Source organism: Astyanax mexicanus, chromosome 1, assembly GCF_023375975.1.
Source record: "Astyanax mexicanus isolate ESR-SI-001 chromosome 1, AstMex3_surface, whole genome shotgun sequence".
Classification (NCBI taxonomy): domain Eukaryota; kingdom Metazoa; phylum Chordata; class Actinopteri; order Characiformes; family Acestrorhamphidae; genus Astyanax; species Astyanax mexicanus.
In genome coordinates, this window is record NC_064408.1 from 11672501 (window position 1) to 11692336 (window position 19836).

General features: G+C 41.4%; 1 protein-coding gene across 2 annotated transcripts in view; it reads right to left on the reverse strand.

Annotated features, from left to right (window-relative positions):
• fam222ba (family with sequence similarity 222 member Ba) overlaps nucleotides 1-19836 on the reverse strand; it is a 148089-nt gene that overhangs the window by 24628 nt on the left and 103625 nt on the right. For both annotated transcript variants that reach the window (XM_049466370.1, XM_049466368.1), the window contains exon 3: nucleotides 11608-11746. In XM_049466370.1, coding sequence (XP_049322327.1) covers nucleotides 11608-11689 — 82 coding nt within the window. In that variant the 5' untranslated portion in view covers nucleotides 11690-11746. The remainder of the gene's footprint in view (nucleotides 1-11607; nucleotides 11747-19836) is intronic.

Genomic DNA, 19836 nt, shown 5'->3' on the forward strand with positions numbered 1-19836 from the left:
TTTATTTTCCAGAACTGCCCTTAAATCTCCTGGGCATGGAGTTTAACAGAGCTTCACAGGTTGCCGCTGGAATGCTTTTCCACTCCTCCATGATGACAAATATCACAGCACTGGCGGATATTCCAGACTTTACGCTCTTCCACCTTCCGCTTGAGGATGCCCCAAAGATGTTCCATTGGGTTTAGGTCTGGAGACATGCTTGGCCAGTCCATCACCTTTACCCTCAGCCTCTTCAATAAATGCTGAGCTTCTTTGGATTATCAACGCAAAGTCTATTCTGAGTAGACTCTGCTCTTTTAAAACGCTGGATGATTTTGGCCAATGTGCAGCAGCTCAGTTTCAGGGTGTTGGCAATCTTCTTGTAGCCTTGGCCAGCTTCATGTAGTGCAACAATTTGTCTTTGAAGATCCACAGTTAACTCTTTTCCACCAACAAAGAGCTGGTGCCGGAGCCGGTTCCTGCAAACGTGCGAACCTTTCAAGAACAGGCCCGTGTTTCCACTGCTTTATGGAGTCACTCACTATGTATGTGAATGTGGGCGTCAACAGAAGTCAGGGGGAACCCGAGCTCCTTTTGAAACTTGTGCTGCTGTCCTCGGTGGACAACTGTTGATTCATTTTCTTTCATTTAGCTGCTTCTGCTGCTCTTAGCTGTGAATGGAGTTGAGGTTTGTAAATAACTTTGCCCGCCCCACCCTTTGGCCGCTCGCGTCACAGGTTCGCTGGTTTCAGACCACCAAGATTGTAGAGCCAGAACGGAACCGGCTTTTCTGGCCGAGAAACTGTAATTTTGCGGTGGAAACGCAAAGAACCGTTCGGGAACCTGGCAACAGCACTGGCACCATGCCGGTGGAAAAGCGCCCAGAGAGTTCTTTGCTGTGAGGTGCCATGTTGGAACTTTCAGTGACCAGTATGAGAGAGTGTGAGAGCTGTACTACAAAATTGAACACACCTGCTCTCTATGCACACCTCAGACCAAGTAACACTAACGAATTACATTACGTTTTGGAGGGAAAATGACAAGCAGTGCTCAAATTGGACATTTAGGGGTGTGTTCTCTTTGGGGTGTACTCACTTTTGTTGCGGGTGGTTTTTAGACATTAATAGCTGTATATTGAGTTATTTTGAGGTAAGAATATATGTACACTGTTATATAAAAGCTGCACACAGACTACTTTTCATTGGGTCAAAGTGTCATTTTGTCAGTGCTGTTCCAAGAAAATATATACTTAAATAGATCTTTTGTGATACACTGTATGTGGTTTCAAATCTGATTAGGACTGGCACTGTAGACATTAGTTTGACCTGTTCAGATTTTTATGTTTTGTAATTGATTGTGACGTGGCTGTTCTTGACATTAGTGTGGCATAAAAAGAGCCATCACTAGTGAGATTAACACCAGCAAGCCTAAGAGGCTGCTGCACTTTGCTTCAGTCTTTTAAATAAGGGTTATACTTAATGAATGAGGATATAAAATCATACAAAAAGTAAAAAATTATACAGTGCTACGATATGAAATTAAAACAGCAGTTTATATGTTTTGTTATTACTGGGGTTTAATTCTTTGTGAAGGTGCTATCTGAACACCTGTGGTGCGTCACACTCCCGCTCTTGGAGCTGCTGCTGTGTTTTTCTTTCTCTCTTTTCCTGCCGCGCTCGTCCCCCTGCGTCTCCTCCCCTGTGCTCCCCTGTGAGAGGATACCCATATCTGCAGTGCTGCTGACGGCCGGCCCCCGTCGCTCGCTCTGTCTAACCGGGTTTTTGTCATCCTAACGAGATTGAGTCCTCATTATCACCAGCCAACCTCCCCCGAGAACACACTCCACAGGGGCACGGAGAGAGGGAGAGAGAGAGAGAGAGAGAGAGAGTGGGAGAGAGAGAGAGAGAGAGATGGGGGAAGAAAGATGTGTGAGGTATGTCTACAGTGTAGGACGGCAAGATCAGTCTGAATGGACGGTGGTACTCGACATAACAGGACTCATCTCTGCCCTGATGAAACAACATATCAGCCCTTCATTCCTCCATCCAGCACACCATTCATCCCCCTCTCTCTCCCTCTATCTCTCTCTGTGTTGACTAAACAAAATGGCCTCTGACATTTCCTCACTAAACAGCTCTCCTGCCAATCTCATGGCACGTCTGGCACAACACCAACCACCCACATCTGTCCTCCACTGAGAGAGAGTGTGCGAGAGAGAGAGACAAAGAAAGAGAGTGAGAGAGGAAATGAGAGAAAATAGGGTAGTTAAACAAATACAAAGGTAGAAAGGGTTAGAAAACGAGTAAAATATATAAGAGAAATAACCAGAGAAAAACTGAGAGAAAAGTAAAGGGTGAACGTGAGAAATAGAAAAGAAAGAATGAGAGAAAATACGAACGAGTGTGAGATTAATATCAATTAAACAGAGGCTCCAAAAAGGGTGAAAGAGACATACAGAAATATATACATTAAGAAAGAAAAGATGAGAAAGTAAGTGAGAGAGAAATGTAGACAAAAAGGGTGAGAGAAACAGACAAAGTGTAAAAAAATATAAAATAAGAATAGGTGTGTGAGAGAGAGTGAGAGGGAGGGTGAGAGGGAAAGAAAGGCATAGAGAATAGGGTAGTTAAACAAATATAAAAGGCAGAAAAGGTTAGAAAAAGAGTCAAACATATAATAGAAAAAACAGGAAAAAAATGTAAGAGAAAGTTAAAGGGTGAACGTGAGAAATAGAAAGGAAAGGATAAGAAAAAATGAGAATGAGAGTGAGATTAATATCAATTAAACAGAGGCTCCAAAATACATAAATATATACATCAAGACAGAAAAGATGAGAAAGTAAGTGAGAGATGAATACAGACAAAGGGTGAAAAATGTAAAGTCAGAATAGGTGTGTGAGAGAGAGTGAGAGGGAGGGTGAGAGGGAAAGAAAAGAGGGTAGTTAAACAAATATAAAAGGTAGAAAAGGTTAGACAAAGAGTAAAATATATAAGAGAAATAAACTGTGAGAGAAAGTTAAAGGGTGAACGTGAGAAATAGAAGGAAAGCATGAGAGAAAATGAGAATTAGAGTGGGATTAATATCACTGAGTATATAATCAATCAAATAGGGGGTCCAAAAAGGGTGAGAGACATACAGAAATATATACATGAAGACAGAAAAGATGAGAAAGTGAGTGAGAGAGAAATAATACAGACAGAAAGGGTGAGAGAAACAGACAAAGGGTGAAAAAATGTAAAGTCAGAATAAGTGTGTGTGAGAGAGAGAGAGTGAGAGGGAGGGCAAGAGGGAAAGAAAGGGAGAGAGAAGAGGGTAGTTAAACAAATATAAAAGGTAGAAAAGGTTAGAAAAAGAGTAAAATGTATAAGATTAACAAACTGTAAGAGAAAGTTAAAGGGTGAACGTGAGAAATAGAAAAGGAAAGGATAAGAAAAAACGAGAATGAGAGTGAGATTAATATCAATTAAACAGAGGCTCCAAAAAGGGTGAGTGAGAGACATACAGAAATATATACATTAAGAAAGAAAAGATGAGAAAGTAAGTGAGAGAGAAATACAGACAGAATAGGTTTGAGCAAGAGAGTGAGAAGTACTAAATGTCAGGAAGGGTAAGGAAGTGTGTGAGAGAGACAAATTTAAAGGTGAGAGAGATAGAGAGACATAAAAGATAGAAAGAGAGAGAGATGAATATGAAGACAGGAAGAGTGATTGGAATGGAAAAGTGAGAAATGTAAAACATTTCATACAAATACAAAGAAAGAGTGAAGAAGAAGTAAAACTAATAAATACACAGAACAGGCCAGTTAAATATAAAGGCAGGAAAGCAAAAAGAAAGAAAGAAAGAAAGAAAGAAAGAAAGAAAGAAAGAAAGAGTGTGAGGCAAATGCAAAGACAGAAAAAATTAAAGGGAAAGTGCAAGAGTGAAAAATAGAAAAAACAGGGTAAAAGAATAAAGAGTGAGTGAGAGTGAGAAATAAAAATACATATGAAGAGGAACGAATGTAAGGGCAAAGAGAGAGAGAGAGCGAGAGAGAGAGAGAGAGAGAGAGGGAGTGATAGTGCATGAGAACAGTAGATAAATATAAAGATGAAATACAGTATTAAGTGTACGAAAAAGGGTGAGAGAGAATGAGATAAATGGAGGAGACAGAAAGGGTGAGCAAAAGAGTAAGAGAGAGAAGGTGGGAGTGTAAAACAAATAAAAAATAAGTGTGAGAGGGTGTGAAAAATAATGACAAAAGGATGAGAGAAAGAGAGAGAGAATGTGGAAAATACACAAGACAAAATGAAGATGAATGAATATAATATAAGGAGGAGTAACAGTGAGAGAAAGAGGAGTGAAAGTGCATGTAAGCAGTAAATAAATATGAAAAAATGTACAAGAAAGAGTAAGAGCGTGAGACAAATGTAAAAGAAAGAAAGGGTGAGTGAAAGAGAAAATGTGGGTGAAAGACAAATAAAAAAGAGAGGAAGAAATAAAAATAGTAAGGAGAGTGAGACGAACACAAAGACAAAAAGGTGACAGAAAAACACAGGATAATATAAAGGCAAAGAGAGAGAAAGAAGGAGTGACAGAAGAGAAAAGAGTGAGAGAAATAGGAGTGAGAGAGCATGTGAGTAGTTGATAAATATAAAAAGTGTACGAGAAAGAGTGAGAGAGAATGAGACAAATGTAAAAGACAGAAAGGGTGAGCAAAAGAGTGAGAGGGAAAATGTAATACAGTGAGAGCGTAAGACAAAAAAAAAAAAGAGTGTGAGAGGGTGTGACAAACATAATATATATATATATATATACATAAAATACAAAAGGATGAAAGAAAGAGAGAGAGCGAGAGAGTTGAGTTTACAAACCCTTTATTGAAAAATCAGTTAGACAGAGACATGATCACACGCTAGTGTAAAAACTAAAAATTACATCACCAGGAAAAGAACAATTCACCTTCCTCCAGTAACACAAAACCTCCAGTGACACACCATTTTCTCTCAAACTCAGACTCATTTTGAGTATTTTGATAAAACAGATACTCAACCCTTACCCGAGACTCCACCAGAGCTTTAAACAGTGTAACAACATTAAAATCCTTCCCATCTACTTTCAGTCTGAAAGATTTCCAAATGGCCAGTTTAGCCTGTCCCAGCAAAAAGTTCACAAAAGTACATTTAAAACTGAGAGATTTTGTGTATTTGCACCCAAATATAAAAAGGACCTTAGAGAAAATCAACCCCATCTCCCGGAGGACCATGCTTAGCAAATCAATAAGTGGTGCTAGTCTGGAACATTCAGTAAAGGAATGAAACACAGTGTCAGGGGACTGACAAAATAAACAGAGTGGAGACACAGCTGGAGTCATTTTGGACACACACACATTGGTAGGTAAAATACAATGCAAAATTCGCCACTGAAGGTCTCCAGAGCGCTTAGGCAGAGGGGCCTTGTACAGGAGCCGCCATGATGGTCTCAGATCATCAGGGACTGATAGATGGGTTCTCCATTTGGAGTCCACCCTCCCCTGCAGCTCAGTATAAAAATCAGATTTAACACAGCTCTGGTACAGGACCCTCTTATCAGCACTAGAAAGAGACACATTCAGCACACCATCAGTAGACAGAAGACTACCCTCCCCAGTCTCTACACCCCTAAAAACATTTGGCGTAATGTCCAACTCTGGAAAACCCTGGTGGTCAGGCTCACCAGACAAGGCAGAAGATATGAAAGCTCGGTACGGTTGAGAAAACGAGGCTCTTATTGTAGTCAATAAAAAATAAACCATACGTTCAGATTTCAACCCCACTTTAGCTTTAATTTCAGTGGCAGAAAGCCAATGCCCTGCAGCCAGATCAACAATATCTGCAACCTTTACTACTTTTGCTCGGATAAAAGCAGCAACAGTAGAGCTCAGGCAATTTAAATTACAGTCAAAATATGGGTTAGAGAATAGAGGCTCATCTAACCCAAAATGAGCCTCGTCTTCCCTTTCTGCTGTAAACGAGCCCCATGCACTGAGCACAGACCCATAAAAACCTGACACAGATAACCGTTTCACATCATCATACGACATCAAAAACAGCTGCTTATCAAGACCCAGCCCACCAATGGTCCTAAGTAATGCCAGACCAAAACGAACCCATGGGGTAGATTCATCTTGGTACAGTAGTTTCTTAACAGTGTATAGTCTCATGGCCTTTACTTTATCCAAAATCTGAATAAACCCCTGACCTCCCTCATTCAGAGGCAGATACAGAACTCCAGGTGAAAGCCAGTGAAAACCGTTCCAAAAGAAGTCAGTACAGGCTTTCTGGATGCTCTGCACCAGGGCACGAGGAGGATTCAACACTGTCAAACGGTGCCACAGCATGGAAGCTATGAGGTTGTTAATCACTAACACCCTTCCCCGGTAGGACAGCTCAGAAAGCACCCACTTCCAGCGCTGTAGCCTACCTACAGCTTTGTCTTCCAGTCCATCCCAGTTTTTTTCCATAAAGGTCTCCGTTCCAAAGTAAATTCCCAGTAGTTTTAAACCATCTGAGCGCCACGAACACTGCTTTGGAAGGGAAGGAACGTCCTGCTCCCTCCACCGGCCCACAAGAAGCGCAGAGGTTTTAGACCAGTTTATTCTTGCCGACGCAGCGGCTTGGAAAAGTTGAAGGCAATGCTCCATACTAGTAATATCCTCATTGGATTTTACAAACACAGTGACATCGTCCGCGTAAGCACTAAGTTTCACTGTTGCTGCATCTGTGTTACTGGGTACCTGAGATGCTATTCCACTGAGCTGCTTCCTCAAAGCCACCAGCAGAGGTTCAATTGCCAGTGAGTATAGCAGGCCAGACAGCCCACAACCCTGTCGAATACCGCGCTTAACACTGAAAGGCCGTGTAAGACGACCGTTTATAGAGATAAACTGTTATTAAAATGCCAGTAAGATCGTTGTTCTGTTATAGAGGAAAGAGATACAGTAACCGAAATGAAGTGATGATCAGAAAGTGGGAAAGGAAGAATAGAAGAACAAGAAAATCTGCCTCTATCATTTTTACGCACATAAATCCGATCCAGCCGGGCCCCAGAGATCACATTCATATTTACCCGTAACCAAGAATACTGTCTGGCCATTGGAAAAGCCTCCCTCCAGATATCTATTAGGTCATAAAAGTCAACCACAGTCTTAAGGGCAGCTGCTGAACGTGGATGCGGTTCACTGTGATTTCTGTCTAGATCAGGAGTAAGAGTGCAATTAAAATCACCAGCAACCACTGTAATTCTCTCCTCAGAAACAGCCTTAACAGACTCAAGGAGTGTTCCAAAAAACTGAACACGGTCTACACCTACATTAGGTGCATAAACATTAAAAAATGTGAAAGGGAGCCCTTTAATAACCACATCCAGTCTCAGCAACCTGCCAGCAATAACCTCAAGCATAGTGGCACCGAGTACCTGAACAGCAGCTGTAATTAAAATACCTACACCAGCACTATTGTAGGATCCATGACTAAAAAAAGCCTGACCTTTCCACTCATTTATCCACTGTGGGTGATTTACATGATCAGAGTGTGTTTCTTGTAAAAAGAGAACGCCCACTTTCTTTAATACTGCATATTCAAACAGAGTAGCTCTTTTCTCAGCATCACGGCAGCCATTAATATTTAAAGAGCCAAGTTTAAAACAAGCCATGGTGCTAAGGAAACAACAAGAAATGCAGAAAAGCCAGAAGCTATAAACAAACCCATAAACATGATTATCTATTGCGGGGCAGTTTTCCCCTAACATTGCTCATGATTTTCTTCAGCCTATATCGTTTTGGCTGATCCAATTCATCCAAAGTTGCCTTTCTCATAGCAACAGCGCAAGAAGCCAAAAACAAAGGTAAGTCCGGAAAAAAGTGTTCAATTTTCGGTTTACGATGGCCTTTAGTGTTATCTAAAAACTGGTTGATCTGGGAAAGTGAATACAGTGCAGTCCGAGAATTAGGAGTAAATTCTACTGAAACCTGAGAATCAGCCCCATCACATTCGTCTGCTACACTATCTAACTCCTCACAGTCCATATCAGATTCATCAACTACTGACCTGACGTCCGGGTCGGCGGGAGGTACAGCGTACTGATCCAGCTCTGGTCCTTCTCCGCGGGCAACACTCTCCTGTGTCCCCTCCATCCGATCAGTGGCAAAAGCACCGAGACCACTCTCAGCTCCACCGGCCCGTACCTGATCCTCTGCAGGCCGCCCAGCACTGCGCGCGCCACGGACAGGCCCCACTCCAGCCCCGCTCTCGCGCACCTGAGCAGCCGGAGCAGCGCGCTCAGTTCCCGGTTCAGTGTGCGCTCCGCCCGCTGATACGGGCTCTGCCGGCCCGACTACAGCCTCGCTCTCGCGCACCTGAGCAACCGGAGCAGCGTGCTCGGTGCGCGCGCCGCCCCCTGACACGGGCTCAGCCGGCCCGGCTTCAGCCCCGCTCTCGCGCACCTGAGCAGCCGGAGCAGCGCGCTCAGTTCCCGGTTCAGTGTGCGCGCCGCCCGCTGATACGGGCTCTGCCGGCCCGGCTTCAGCCTCGCTCGCGCGCACCTGCAGAGCCGGAGCAGCGCGCTCAGTTTCCAAATCAATGCGCGCGCCGCCCGCTGACACGGGCTCCGCCGGCCTGGCTCTAGCCCCGCTCTCGCGCACCTGAGCAGCCAAAGCAGCGCGCCCAGTGCCGGGCTCGGCCTGCGCCTCGGCAGCAGCGTCGGCATCTCCCCCCGCGCCGGTCACCCCCGGATCGCCCGGCCGAGCTTCAGAATCATGATTAGCATTGCGAGGACACATCTGTCTAATATGACCGAATTCACCACACGAAAAACAGCGCATAGATTCAGAGCTAATAAAAATAGTGCAGCTCCTTCCCTCCACTGTCACAGCCACCGAAACATTTAAAGGGTCAGAGCGCGCGTTTAATATCATAGACGCCTGGCGTCTAAACGACGTGACATGTCTAAATTCCGCGGTCTTACAACCGAGAGGAATCATTTTAACAGATCCAATCACTTTTCCATATCTCTCAAGTATGTTTCTTAAAAGCTCATCAGAAGCGACGGGTGGGACATTAGACATTACAACACGTTTGGATGGACTGGATAAAGCCAAAACCTGGACAAACTCGTCTTTAATAACGAGACCTTTCTCAACCAGTTTATCCACCATTTCAACTTCTGACAGAAACACCACAATTGCTTTATTCATTCTGGAAGCCGATTTTATATTTTTAGCTCCCACTTCCTTACTGACAGCAATTAAACAGTCCTCTACTGATACAGAGGGGTCCGGGAAACATTTACAACCGTGTCTAAAAGTCAGGCGAGGAGGTCCACCCCCGGCCGACGCCATAACGGCGCTAACACTAACACACACTACCCGAATAACAGCCCTAACAGTGAGATCAGTGAATAAAGAAACGATGGAAAGGTTAGAAAACTCACTCAACCGGCAAACAGCCCGCTACTCGCTCACACACTCCGCAGCCACTCACACACTCACTTCCGCTCACGTGAGAGAGAGAGCGAGAGAGAGAGACAGAGAGAGAGAGAATGTGGAAGAGTGTAGGAATTAAAAAGACAAAAATGAGAGAAAGAGTGAGACAAATGTAGACAGAAAGCATAAGAGATTGGAGTGAGAAAGTGAGAGAGTGTAAGGCAAGTATTAAAAAAAGACAAAATGAGTGAGAAAGAGTGACAGAGAGTGAGACAAATGTAAGGACAGAGAGAGTGACAGAGAGGGAAAGGTTCAGTGAGCAGGGTGAATGGCAGTACAGCAGCAGCAGGTGTGCTCTCTCTCTCTCTCTCTCTCTGCGTGTGTGTGTGCGTGTGTGAGTGTGCGTGTTTGGAGGTGATGGAGGTTGGAGTTGATGGTTGCTGCTCTCCTGCTGCGCCTCCAAACAACAGCGCCTAATTTCACTGAGCGCTCTACATCATTGAAAAGGACAGGCAGGATGGGCAGCAGGGTTTCACACTGGCGTGTGTGTGTGTGTGTGTGTGTGTGTGTGTGTGTGGGCGTGAGGCTGACAGGTGCGTGGTGAAAAGCACTGCTTATTGGGCACTGGCTGTCACTCAGGGGTGTCATTCACACTGGCACAGACAGACCCGGGGCTTTTTAGTCAGGGCGGCTGCGGTCACACAGGTGTGGAAGGAAGGCCACTGTCCTTAATTTACTCTCTCCGCGCTCATCCGGCTGCTCGTCGCTCTGCCGCGACCGACACGCCATATCCTCACTGACATTAGAGCGCAGAGAGCCACAAATTAGCCTCGTGTGGGGAGACGTCTCCATTCAGAGAGGCGGCGGAACCGGCAGAGCCTGACCTACACAGAGCACGCACTAACACACCAGATATTAGACCTGAGCACAAACCATCTACTGCCTACTGTTACTAATCACACACATCTACTACTGATAACATCTGCTATCTGATTACTATTATACTATTGGAGCAAATAGAAACTAGATTATCATACATACATACTCATAAATTATATAGATGGACCAACACCAGCAGATAACATGTCTCTCCAAACCATCACTGACCATCCAAATGAAATGTAAAATGTACTGATGATCAGTGATGGTTTGGAGAGACATGTCATCTGCTGGTGTTGATCCACTGTGTTTTATTATCAAGTCTAAAGTCAGTGCAGTTCTGTTTTCCCACAAAATATTACAGCACTTCATGCTTCCCTCTGCTGACGACTTTTATAGAGATGCAGATTTCATTTTCCAGCAGGATTGGCACACTGCCCACACTGTAGCCAAAAGTATCAATTGGTCTAATATAATATTCTAATTTTCAACATTAAAAGAAATAAAGGTTTAAAATAGATCACTCTGTGTTTAATACATCTTACTGGTGCAATGTGTGATCAATGAAGATTGGCCACCAGGCTGCTCCAATTTAGCCATGAAACCTCCCACACTAAAATGACGTGTTTTCGTTTATTGTCCAACCCCTGTAGATCCATACACGTCACAGAACTATAATAAGAGTAATATTTTTTATTTAATTGTCCATTTTTATTCAGTTACCACTTAAAATCATCTGATATAGCCTTTGAAGGTAAAAGGGTAGGTCTTGGAGTTGAAGATGACACAGTGCAAGCTATTGTTCTCTGGATTTACTGCTGCTAAAAAGACAATTCTACAAAACTGGATTACACCTAGACTTCATACGGAATCATTTTGGGTGGTTAATCTACTCAATATAGCAAAACTTGAATGTACTGCTGCTCGACTTCATCATGCTAAGCCCATATCTGTTGAAACATGGCAGACTTTTGTGTTGAATATTTAGTTTTTTTGCAAAGTATGCCTTGAATTTAAACACTTGCTCCTATTTATTTCTATCTGTGAAGATGATTGTACCCATAGAAATTGTAATGTATGCTCCTTTTTTCTCTTTTGCATTCACTCTTTATGCCTGTCTGCTGCTCCCCCTCCCCTTGTTGTATGAAAAATTAAAATCCTTGATCACAAAAAAGGGTAGGTTTCTTTTTTATAACACCATGCAGATCAGACCTGTAGATAATTAAGATTTTGAGTGCAGCAAGAGGGTGTGTGTTCATATGTGTGTGTGTGTGTGTGTGTGTGTCTGTGTGTACTGGTTTCAGGTTACTCACATTTCTGAAGTCCAGTGTTCATCTGCGAGTGGGGAAGAAGCTGGAGGGAGAGGTCACCTGGCCCTGGCAAACAGGCCAGCATCTCACACACACACACACTCACTCCTAGTGCAACATGGGACACACACTCCTCCTCACACTGTAGAGAGACAAAGAGAAAGACAGAAAGAGACAAATCAGTCAAACATGTACATATACTGTTTTATAGTGGGTCACAGATAAATGTTTATGGACACCCTTTTTTAATAAGACTTAACTATTTCAGCTTATCTAGTCAGTTTAGAACTGAAAACAAAATAAAACAATGTGAAGAACAGCTGATCACGCTTGGAGGTTGGCTATTGTCACCCATTAAACAATAAATATAGAAAAATAACCGGTGTTGTATCAAAATCTGACTCCCTTCATAAACATGTAAGTGACGCATCATTATGGGAAGAACAGATAAATCTGATGATTCCTGTATGCATATAGTGTAACTGTAGATTAACCCTTTTTATAAACAGAAATAAAAGGAATAAGATATTCCATTTCCTTTCATTACATTTGTCTCTTTTCTGAGTGAATGATAGCTATTTGCTGTTTTTTTCCTATTTTACTCAGATAAAAACACTCAAACAGTGAGGAACAGCAGCAGGAGCTCCTCAGATAAAGTGCTGTTCTCATTTTTCTCCAGGCAATACAGAGTGTTTGACTTCACAGAGCTGAGAGCTTTCATTACTCCAGTGTATTAGCTTGTTATGCTTATTGGTTAGCGTTAGGTAGCGAGCTGTATCTGCTTCTTTGGCAGTGCTGTTCTACACAGTGCTCTGCAGCGCCTCTAGTGGTATGGCAGTGTGTGAAATATGAATGGTATACCACCCAGCGCTAGGTTCAAATAATCATCATCATCATTATTAATCAAGTTACACAACTTCTATTAATGCTAAAAGTCGAGTATGTGTCTGTCCGCGAGACGAGGCCAGTGCTGAGAGGTGGCACAAGTTAGAAAATACATCACGAACCACTACTCCAACTTAACACACGCATATATACACACACACACACACAGGTGCACGGCTTCAATCAGCTGCCAGCCCGTCCGCTCTGGGGCCATAGGTGTGCTCCATGCAGATAGAGCCTAATCCTGCCCGCTCTGCCCGTGGATCAGAGACAGGTCACTCTCTCACCTTTCAATTCTGAAGCCCGCTCACTCACCAGCGGCAGGTCAGCCCACGTTTGATACCTAATCTGAACTTTAATTAAACATCAAACGCAGCACGGCCGGCGTGGAGAGCCAGAGCCAGGGCCCGGGGGCCAACGCAAGAGAGTAATTCCACCTCCCTCTCTTTCTCTCTCTCTCTCTCTCTCTCTCTCTCTCTCTCGCAGTTCATCACTCTCTCCAAATCTATCTCTCTGACATTCTTCAGCACAGGTCAAATAATTTGAAACCTAACTGAAGGCCTAAAAGCCTGTTATTACATTTAGAGACAAATATAAATAACTGCCAGTCTGACTAGGTGCTTGCTTTTATTCATCTGTGGCAATGGGAATGAATGAAACACATTAATTTGAAGGGGTTTCCCAAAACTTTTCCCCAGATAGGGACTAATCCTAGACATAGACTATATTTTCCTTTCAGTGGAAAATCTCCATTCAAACATCTGTGTAGTCCAACATTAGGTTTATTAGGCTTTCTGTCTGGGAAACATAGTGTAACTGCAAAGAAAACTAAGACAACTATATATTTAAAGTAATATATATTTAAAAATACACTTGTAGCCACATCCGCATGGCAACACCCAAGTAACCACCTGACACAACATATAAACCACCATATGGGATATCACAGCAACTGTCTTGCAACTACCAAGCAGAATCATGATAACTGTTTGATGTATCAACTAAGTGTGCAATTAGAAACACCATAGCAATCATCACACGATACCACTGCAACCACCCGAAACACCCTCACAGATCCACCAGCAAGACGTGCACCAACAATTTGTCCTCTTCTGAACTCTGGTATGTCACACATAATGTTGTGTGCATTGCAATATTTAGAGCAAAACTGTGCTCTTACCCTGCTAATTGAACCTTCACACTCTGCTCTTACTGGTGCAATAATGTGCAATTAATGAAGATTGGCCACCAGGCTGCTCCAATTTAGCCATGAAAACTCCCACACTAAAATAACAGGTGTTTCAGTTTCACTGGCAAACCCCTGAATGTCTCCTATTACTCTATGTACATCATTAATGTAAGTCGCTTTGGACGAAGGCGTCTGCCAAATGTAATATAATGCAAATGTAATATGTAATGTAATATAATTTAATATAATGTAATATGTAATTAAATGTAATGTAATATAGTTTAATATAATGTAATGTAATATAATGTAATATAGTGTAATATAATGTAATGTAATATAATGTAATATAGTGTAATATAATGTAATGTAATATAATTTAATGTAATGTAATATAATGTAATGTAATATAATGTAATGTAATATAATGTAATATAATGTAATGTAATATAATGTAATGTAATATAATGTAATATGTAATTTAATGTAATGTAATGTAATATAATGTAATATAATGTAATGTAATATAATGTAATGTAATATAATGTAATATAGTGTAACATAATGTAGTGTAATAGAGTGTAATATAATGTGATGTAATGTAATATGTAATGTAATGTAATGTAATTTAATATAATGTAATATAGTGTAATGTAATGTAATAAAATGTAATATGTAATTTAATGTAATGTAATATGTAATGTAATGTAATATGTAATTTAATGTAATGTAAAGTAATGTAATATAATGTAATAGTGTAACATAATGTAGTGTAATAGAGTGTAATATAATGTGATGTAATGTAATATGTAATGGATTATAATGTAATATAATGTAATATGTAATTTAATGTAATGTAATATAGTTTAATATAATGTAATGTAATATAATGTAATATAGTGTAATATAATGTAATGTAATATAATGTAATATAGTGTAATATAATGTAATGTAATATGTAGTGTAATGTAATGTAATATAAAGTAATGTAACAATAATGTCACATTTCAGGACAGAAATACAAAAATACCGGATAAGCAAATTTGAGTGAAGCTTTGCAGCAGAAACAGCAGAAACCCACAGTGTACAGATACTGCAGCTCCATGCACTCGTGTGTGTGCTGATTTTTATCACGGGTTACGAAACCCAGCGAGTCAGAAACCCAGCGGAAACATGAGGAAGTGCAGAGCTGAGCGCTGATACCTGCTGACCCCTGCGTTTAAACAACAGACCACCAGAACGCTGCTCGCCCTCCAGCACTTCCCTACTAAACTCATTAGCATAGCAGGGCACTCGCATCACAGCCTCACGTCCTGTTTAAGGTCAACACATCTTTACTTGAGTCATGTGTCATTTTCCAGCCCACTGATTGGAAACTGCACACATATACACACAAACACACTCTCAGAAACACACACACACACACACACACACATATATATATATTCCTGCACTGGCATGAAAGAGAACTTTGATTTGGAATCAGCAAGCAGTTCTTTGAAGGTGACACCGAGAGCGAGAGAAGTGCGACACTCAGTAGCAGCAAGTAAGCAACAAAAAACAACAGTGGGCCAAGTGGCCTTGTGTGACATTGGCTTTAAACGACTTTGGCAAAACAGCCTCTGTTCTGAGCACATAACTGAAAAACAGGCACTTCAGCAATTAGTGAAGGTGAACTCTCTCAGGAGTAAATGTGTGTGTGTTTACTATAAAACTCAGGCCTTTAGGAGGCCTGTTCCCATTTAAAGACTCTCATAGTGTTCAAAAAGACCTAAAAAAAACATATACAGGTGCAACTAAAAAGAAAAAAAATAATATTACTGAAAAGTTACTTTATTTCAGTAATTTCAGTTCAAAATGTAAAACTCATCTACTTTAAGAGTTTATTTATTTTATTAAACAATATATATAAGAACAATTGGTGCTTTTGGCAGTGTGATCAGTGGGTCAAGTCCTGCTGGAAAATGAAATCTCCATAAAATCTCTATAAAAGTTGTCAGCAGAGGGAAGCATGAAGTGCTGTAAGATTTTGTGGGAAAACAAAACTGCACTGACTTTAGACTTGATAATAAAACACAGTGGATCAACACCAACAGATGACATGTCTCTCCAAACCATCACTGATCATCAGTAAATTTTACATTTCATTTGTAAATTAAGGGATCAGAGTCTGGAGGAAGAGTGGAGAGACACACAGTCCAAACTGCTTGAGGTCTAGTGTGAAGTTTCCACAATCAGTGATGGTTTGGAGGTTCGGATAAGAACTATCCAGGTGGTTGCTAGGGTGTTGCTAAGCAATCGCTATGGTGTCCAAAGCATGTGTTAATAGGATGGATCTAGGAGGTTGTTAGGTGGTTTATAGGGTTCTCTGCTTGCTTTACTGTAGCATATAGACATAAAAAAAACATTTTTTTTCCTGCAATCATGGATATTCAAAAGGATGTTGTTTCATTCTATAAACTACAGACAGCATTTCTCCCAAATTCTAAATAAAACTATTGCAATTTAAAGCATTAATTTGCAGAAAATAAGAAATGACAGAAATAACAAAAAAGATGCAGAACTTTCAGACGTCAAGTAATGCAAAGAAAACAAGTTCATATTCATAAAGTTTTAGGAGTTCAGAAATCAATATTTGGTGGAATAACTAAAAGTGTTTTTAATTACAGTTTTCATGCATTTGGGCATGTTCTTCTCCACCAGTCCTACACACTGCTTTTGGATAAATTTATGCCTTTACTCCTGCTGCAAAAAATTCAAGCAGTTCAGCTTGGTTTGATGGCTTGTGATCCTCCTTCCTTCTCTTGATTATATTCCAGAGGTTTTCAATTAGATAAATGTATGTATGTAATGTATGTAAGGTTGAAGGTAAGACAGACAATTGGAGAAGTTCAGCACTGCTGCTACTCTCCCTAGGTGTGGTCATCCTGTTAAGGTGACTGCAAGAGCACAGCGCAGAATTATCAATGAGGTGAGGAAGAATCCTAGAGTGTCAGCTGAAGACTTACATTAATCTCTGGCACATGCTAACATTCTTGCTGACAAATCTACAATTATGGAAACATTAAACAAGAATGAAGTTCATGGGAGGACACTACGGAGGAAATCTCTGCTGTTTGCAAAATGTTAACATGTTGTGTTCAATAAAACCATGCAAACATACATTTTTTGTGTGGTTTTAGTTTAAGCAGACTGTGTTTGTCTATTGTTGTGACTTAGATCAGAAGATCAGAACACATTTAGTCACCAATTAATGCAGAAATTCAAGTATAATCCCAAAGGATTCACATACTTTTCCTGCAACTGTATCTGATGAAATATACCTACCTAATAAAATATGCCTTCAGGATCCGTCTGAGGCCTTTCAGTCGTTACCATTAAAGTATTGAACACAAGCTCTATTGACAACCCGGCCTAAGGGACGGCGCTGCTGGTGGCGACCCGCGCCGACTCGGACCTGCGCGCTTTCCAGGCTTTTAACGGTGATGAAGGCGGCAGCCCCAGTCAATTCAATTACAGTATTCACAGCGGCAGACACGCTTCGCCTGAGGAACAAAAGCAGCAGTGGCACGCTAATGGCTGGTCATTTGTGTCTAGCAGACACATTCTCTCGCTTTCTAGCGGCAACCCACCCCCCCCGCACACGCACTCCCACCACCCGCTTACAAAAAAAAAAAAAAAAAAAAAGCAAAGCGTGCCGTGTGCTCAGTCACCTCTCGCACGGAAATGAAATAAATAAGTCTGGGAATAAATAAAGGGAGACAAACAGCTCACACGAGAGGCAATTATCCAACAAACAGCCTTGACAGGGCCGTACCCCCGCCGTCAGAGGGCTTAGCGGAGCAGACCCGGGCGAGAGAGGGAGGGAGAGAGCGGAGAGAGAGAGAGAGAGAGTGATGTCTAAAGGTCAGAGCGATGGCTCATTTAAATCCTCCTGGCGAGGGTGAAAACAAGCACTAATGAAGCTCACACACTCTCTCTCACACACACTCACACATAACCCTGAGAGAGCACAGAGAGCACCACACACTCTTTTAAGAGCAAGAGAGAAAGAGAGAGAGAGAGAGAGAGCGAGAGAGAGAGAGAGAGAGAGAGAGACACCTGAAAAGAAGCGGATTAAAGGAAAAGGCTAAAAACAACATGGCAAGTTCAGCATCTTGCTCACCCCTTCTTTGATGCTCTCTCTCTCTTTTATATTCTCTCGCTTTCTCTCTCTCTTTTATTCACTTTAATTCAATTCCGGCTGCTTTATGATTTATTGTAGCAGCATTCAAGATAACGCTGCAACATTAGCTTTTTTGCAAAAGTTCAGGTTTGTTATAATATTTGACTTTTTATATTAAAAAGTTGAACATTATTTGAGATTCTGAAAGAAAAGGAAAAGAAAGAACGAAAGAAAGAAAGAAAGAAAGAAAAAGCATAAAGAGAGGATGAACAAGTACATATGAGTTGATGAATATGATGATTTTACCAAATTGAAAACCTCTGGAATATAGTCAAGAGGAAGAGAGATGATCACAAGCCAACAAACCAAACTGAACTGCTTGAATTTTTGCACCAGGAGTGTAAAGCATAAAGTTATCCAAAAGCAGTGTGTAAGACTGGTGGAGGAGAACATGCCAAGATGTATGAAAACTGTGATTAAAAACCAGGGTTATTCCTGCAAATATTGATTTCTGAACTCTTAAAACTTTATGAAAATGAACTTGTTTTCTTTGCATTATTTGAAGTCTGAAAGCTCTGCATCTTTCTTGTTATTTCAGCCATTTCTCATTTTCTGCAAATAAATGATCTAAATGACAATATTTTTATTTGGAATTTGGGAGAAATGTTGTCTGTAGTTTATAGAATAAAACAACAATGTTAATTTTACTCAAACATAAACCTATAAATAGCAAAATCAGAGAAACTGATTCAGAAACTGAAGTGGTCTCTCCCCCCCCCCCACACTGTTAACATGCTGCTGAGACTGCAGCGCACTGAGATAAGCCTGAGGCTTTTAAGCTCTCTCCTCCATCCCTCTCTCCACCCATTTCCCTCCACTCTTTCCCTAACCGTCGACCTCTCTCTCTCTCTCTCTCTCTCTTTCCATCACTCTCTACTTCTATCTATTCATCTCTCAATCCCTACAACCCTCCTCCTCTTCCAGTCTGTCCATGTCTCTTCCTGTCCCCATCTCCCTTTCTCTCCTTTTCCAAGTCTCTCTTCCCATCATTCTTTCTCTTACTCCCTATTCATCTCTCTTTTTGTCCATCTCTCTCTCTGTCTTGCTCCCTCCATCTTCATTCATTCATACATATCCCTCTTTCGACCCCTCCGATCCCTTTCTCTTCATCCTTTTTCTCCCTCACTATCCATCTCTTTTTTTCACTCTGCATCTTTTCCCATTCCTTTTTCCTAGTCTTCTTTACCCACATCACTCTCTCCCTCTCTCTTTTCTTCCTTCTTCCTCTTTTTTTATAAAAGTTTCCTATCCTTCAGTATCACTCTCCCAATCCTTTCTTCTCATTTGTCTTTCAGTAACTTACTCTTCCCATTCTGTTCTTTACCTCTCCATCCCTCTTTCTTTCTTCAAATCTCTCTTTATATCCCTCCCATCTCATTCTTCTCTCTCTCTGCATCACTCGTACTTCCTTTTTTCTTCTCTCTTAACTTTCTTCTCATCCCTCTTTACCACCTTCCCTCCAACTTTCTTCCTGTTTACCTTAATCTCCTCCCATCTTTTCCTTTTATATCGCTCTTCTCCATTTTTCTCCCTCCTCTACCTTTTCTATCTATTCACACTTTTCTTGACCATCCAATTTCCTCACCATTCTCTTCCTTCCATTCCTCTTTCTAAGTCTTCCTTCTCTCTTCCACTTTATTTCCCTTTCATTCTTTCCTTCATTTTTTTTATCTCCACTACTCCATTTCCATCTATCCTTCTCTCCACCCATTTCTCTTCTCCATCCTTATGACCATTTCTGTCGCTTGATTCTTTCCTTCTGTTTTGGTCTTTCTCTCTTCTCCAGTTCTTTCACTTCATCTTTCTCCTATTTCTCTCCTGTTTGTCACATTTCCTTTCCCCTGCTCTCTCATCCATCTCTCTTCCTATTCCATTCTCTACCTATACATCCCTGTTTACCACCCTCACCCATTCATCTCTCTTTTTGACTTTGCAT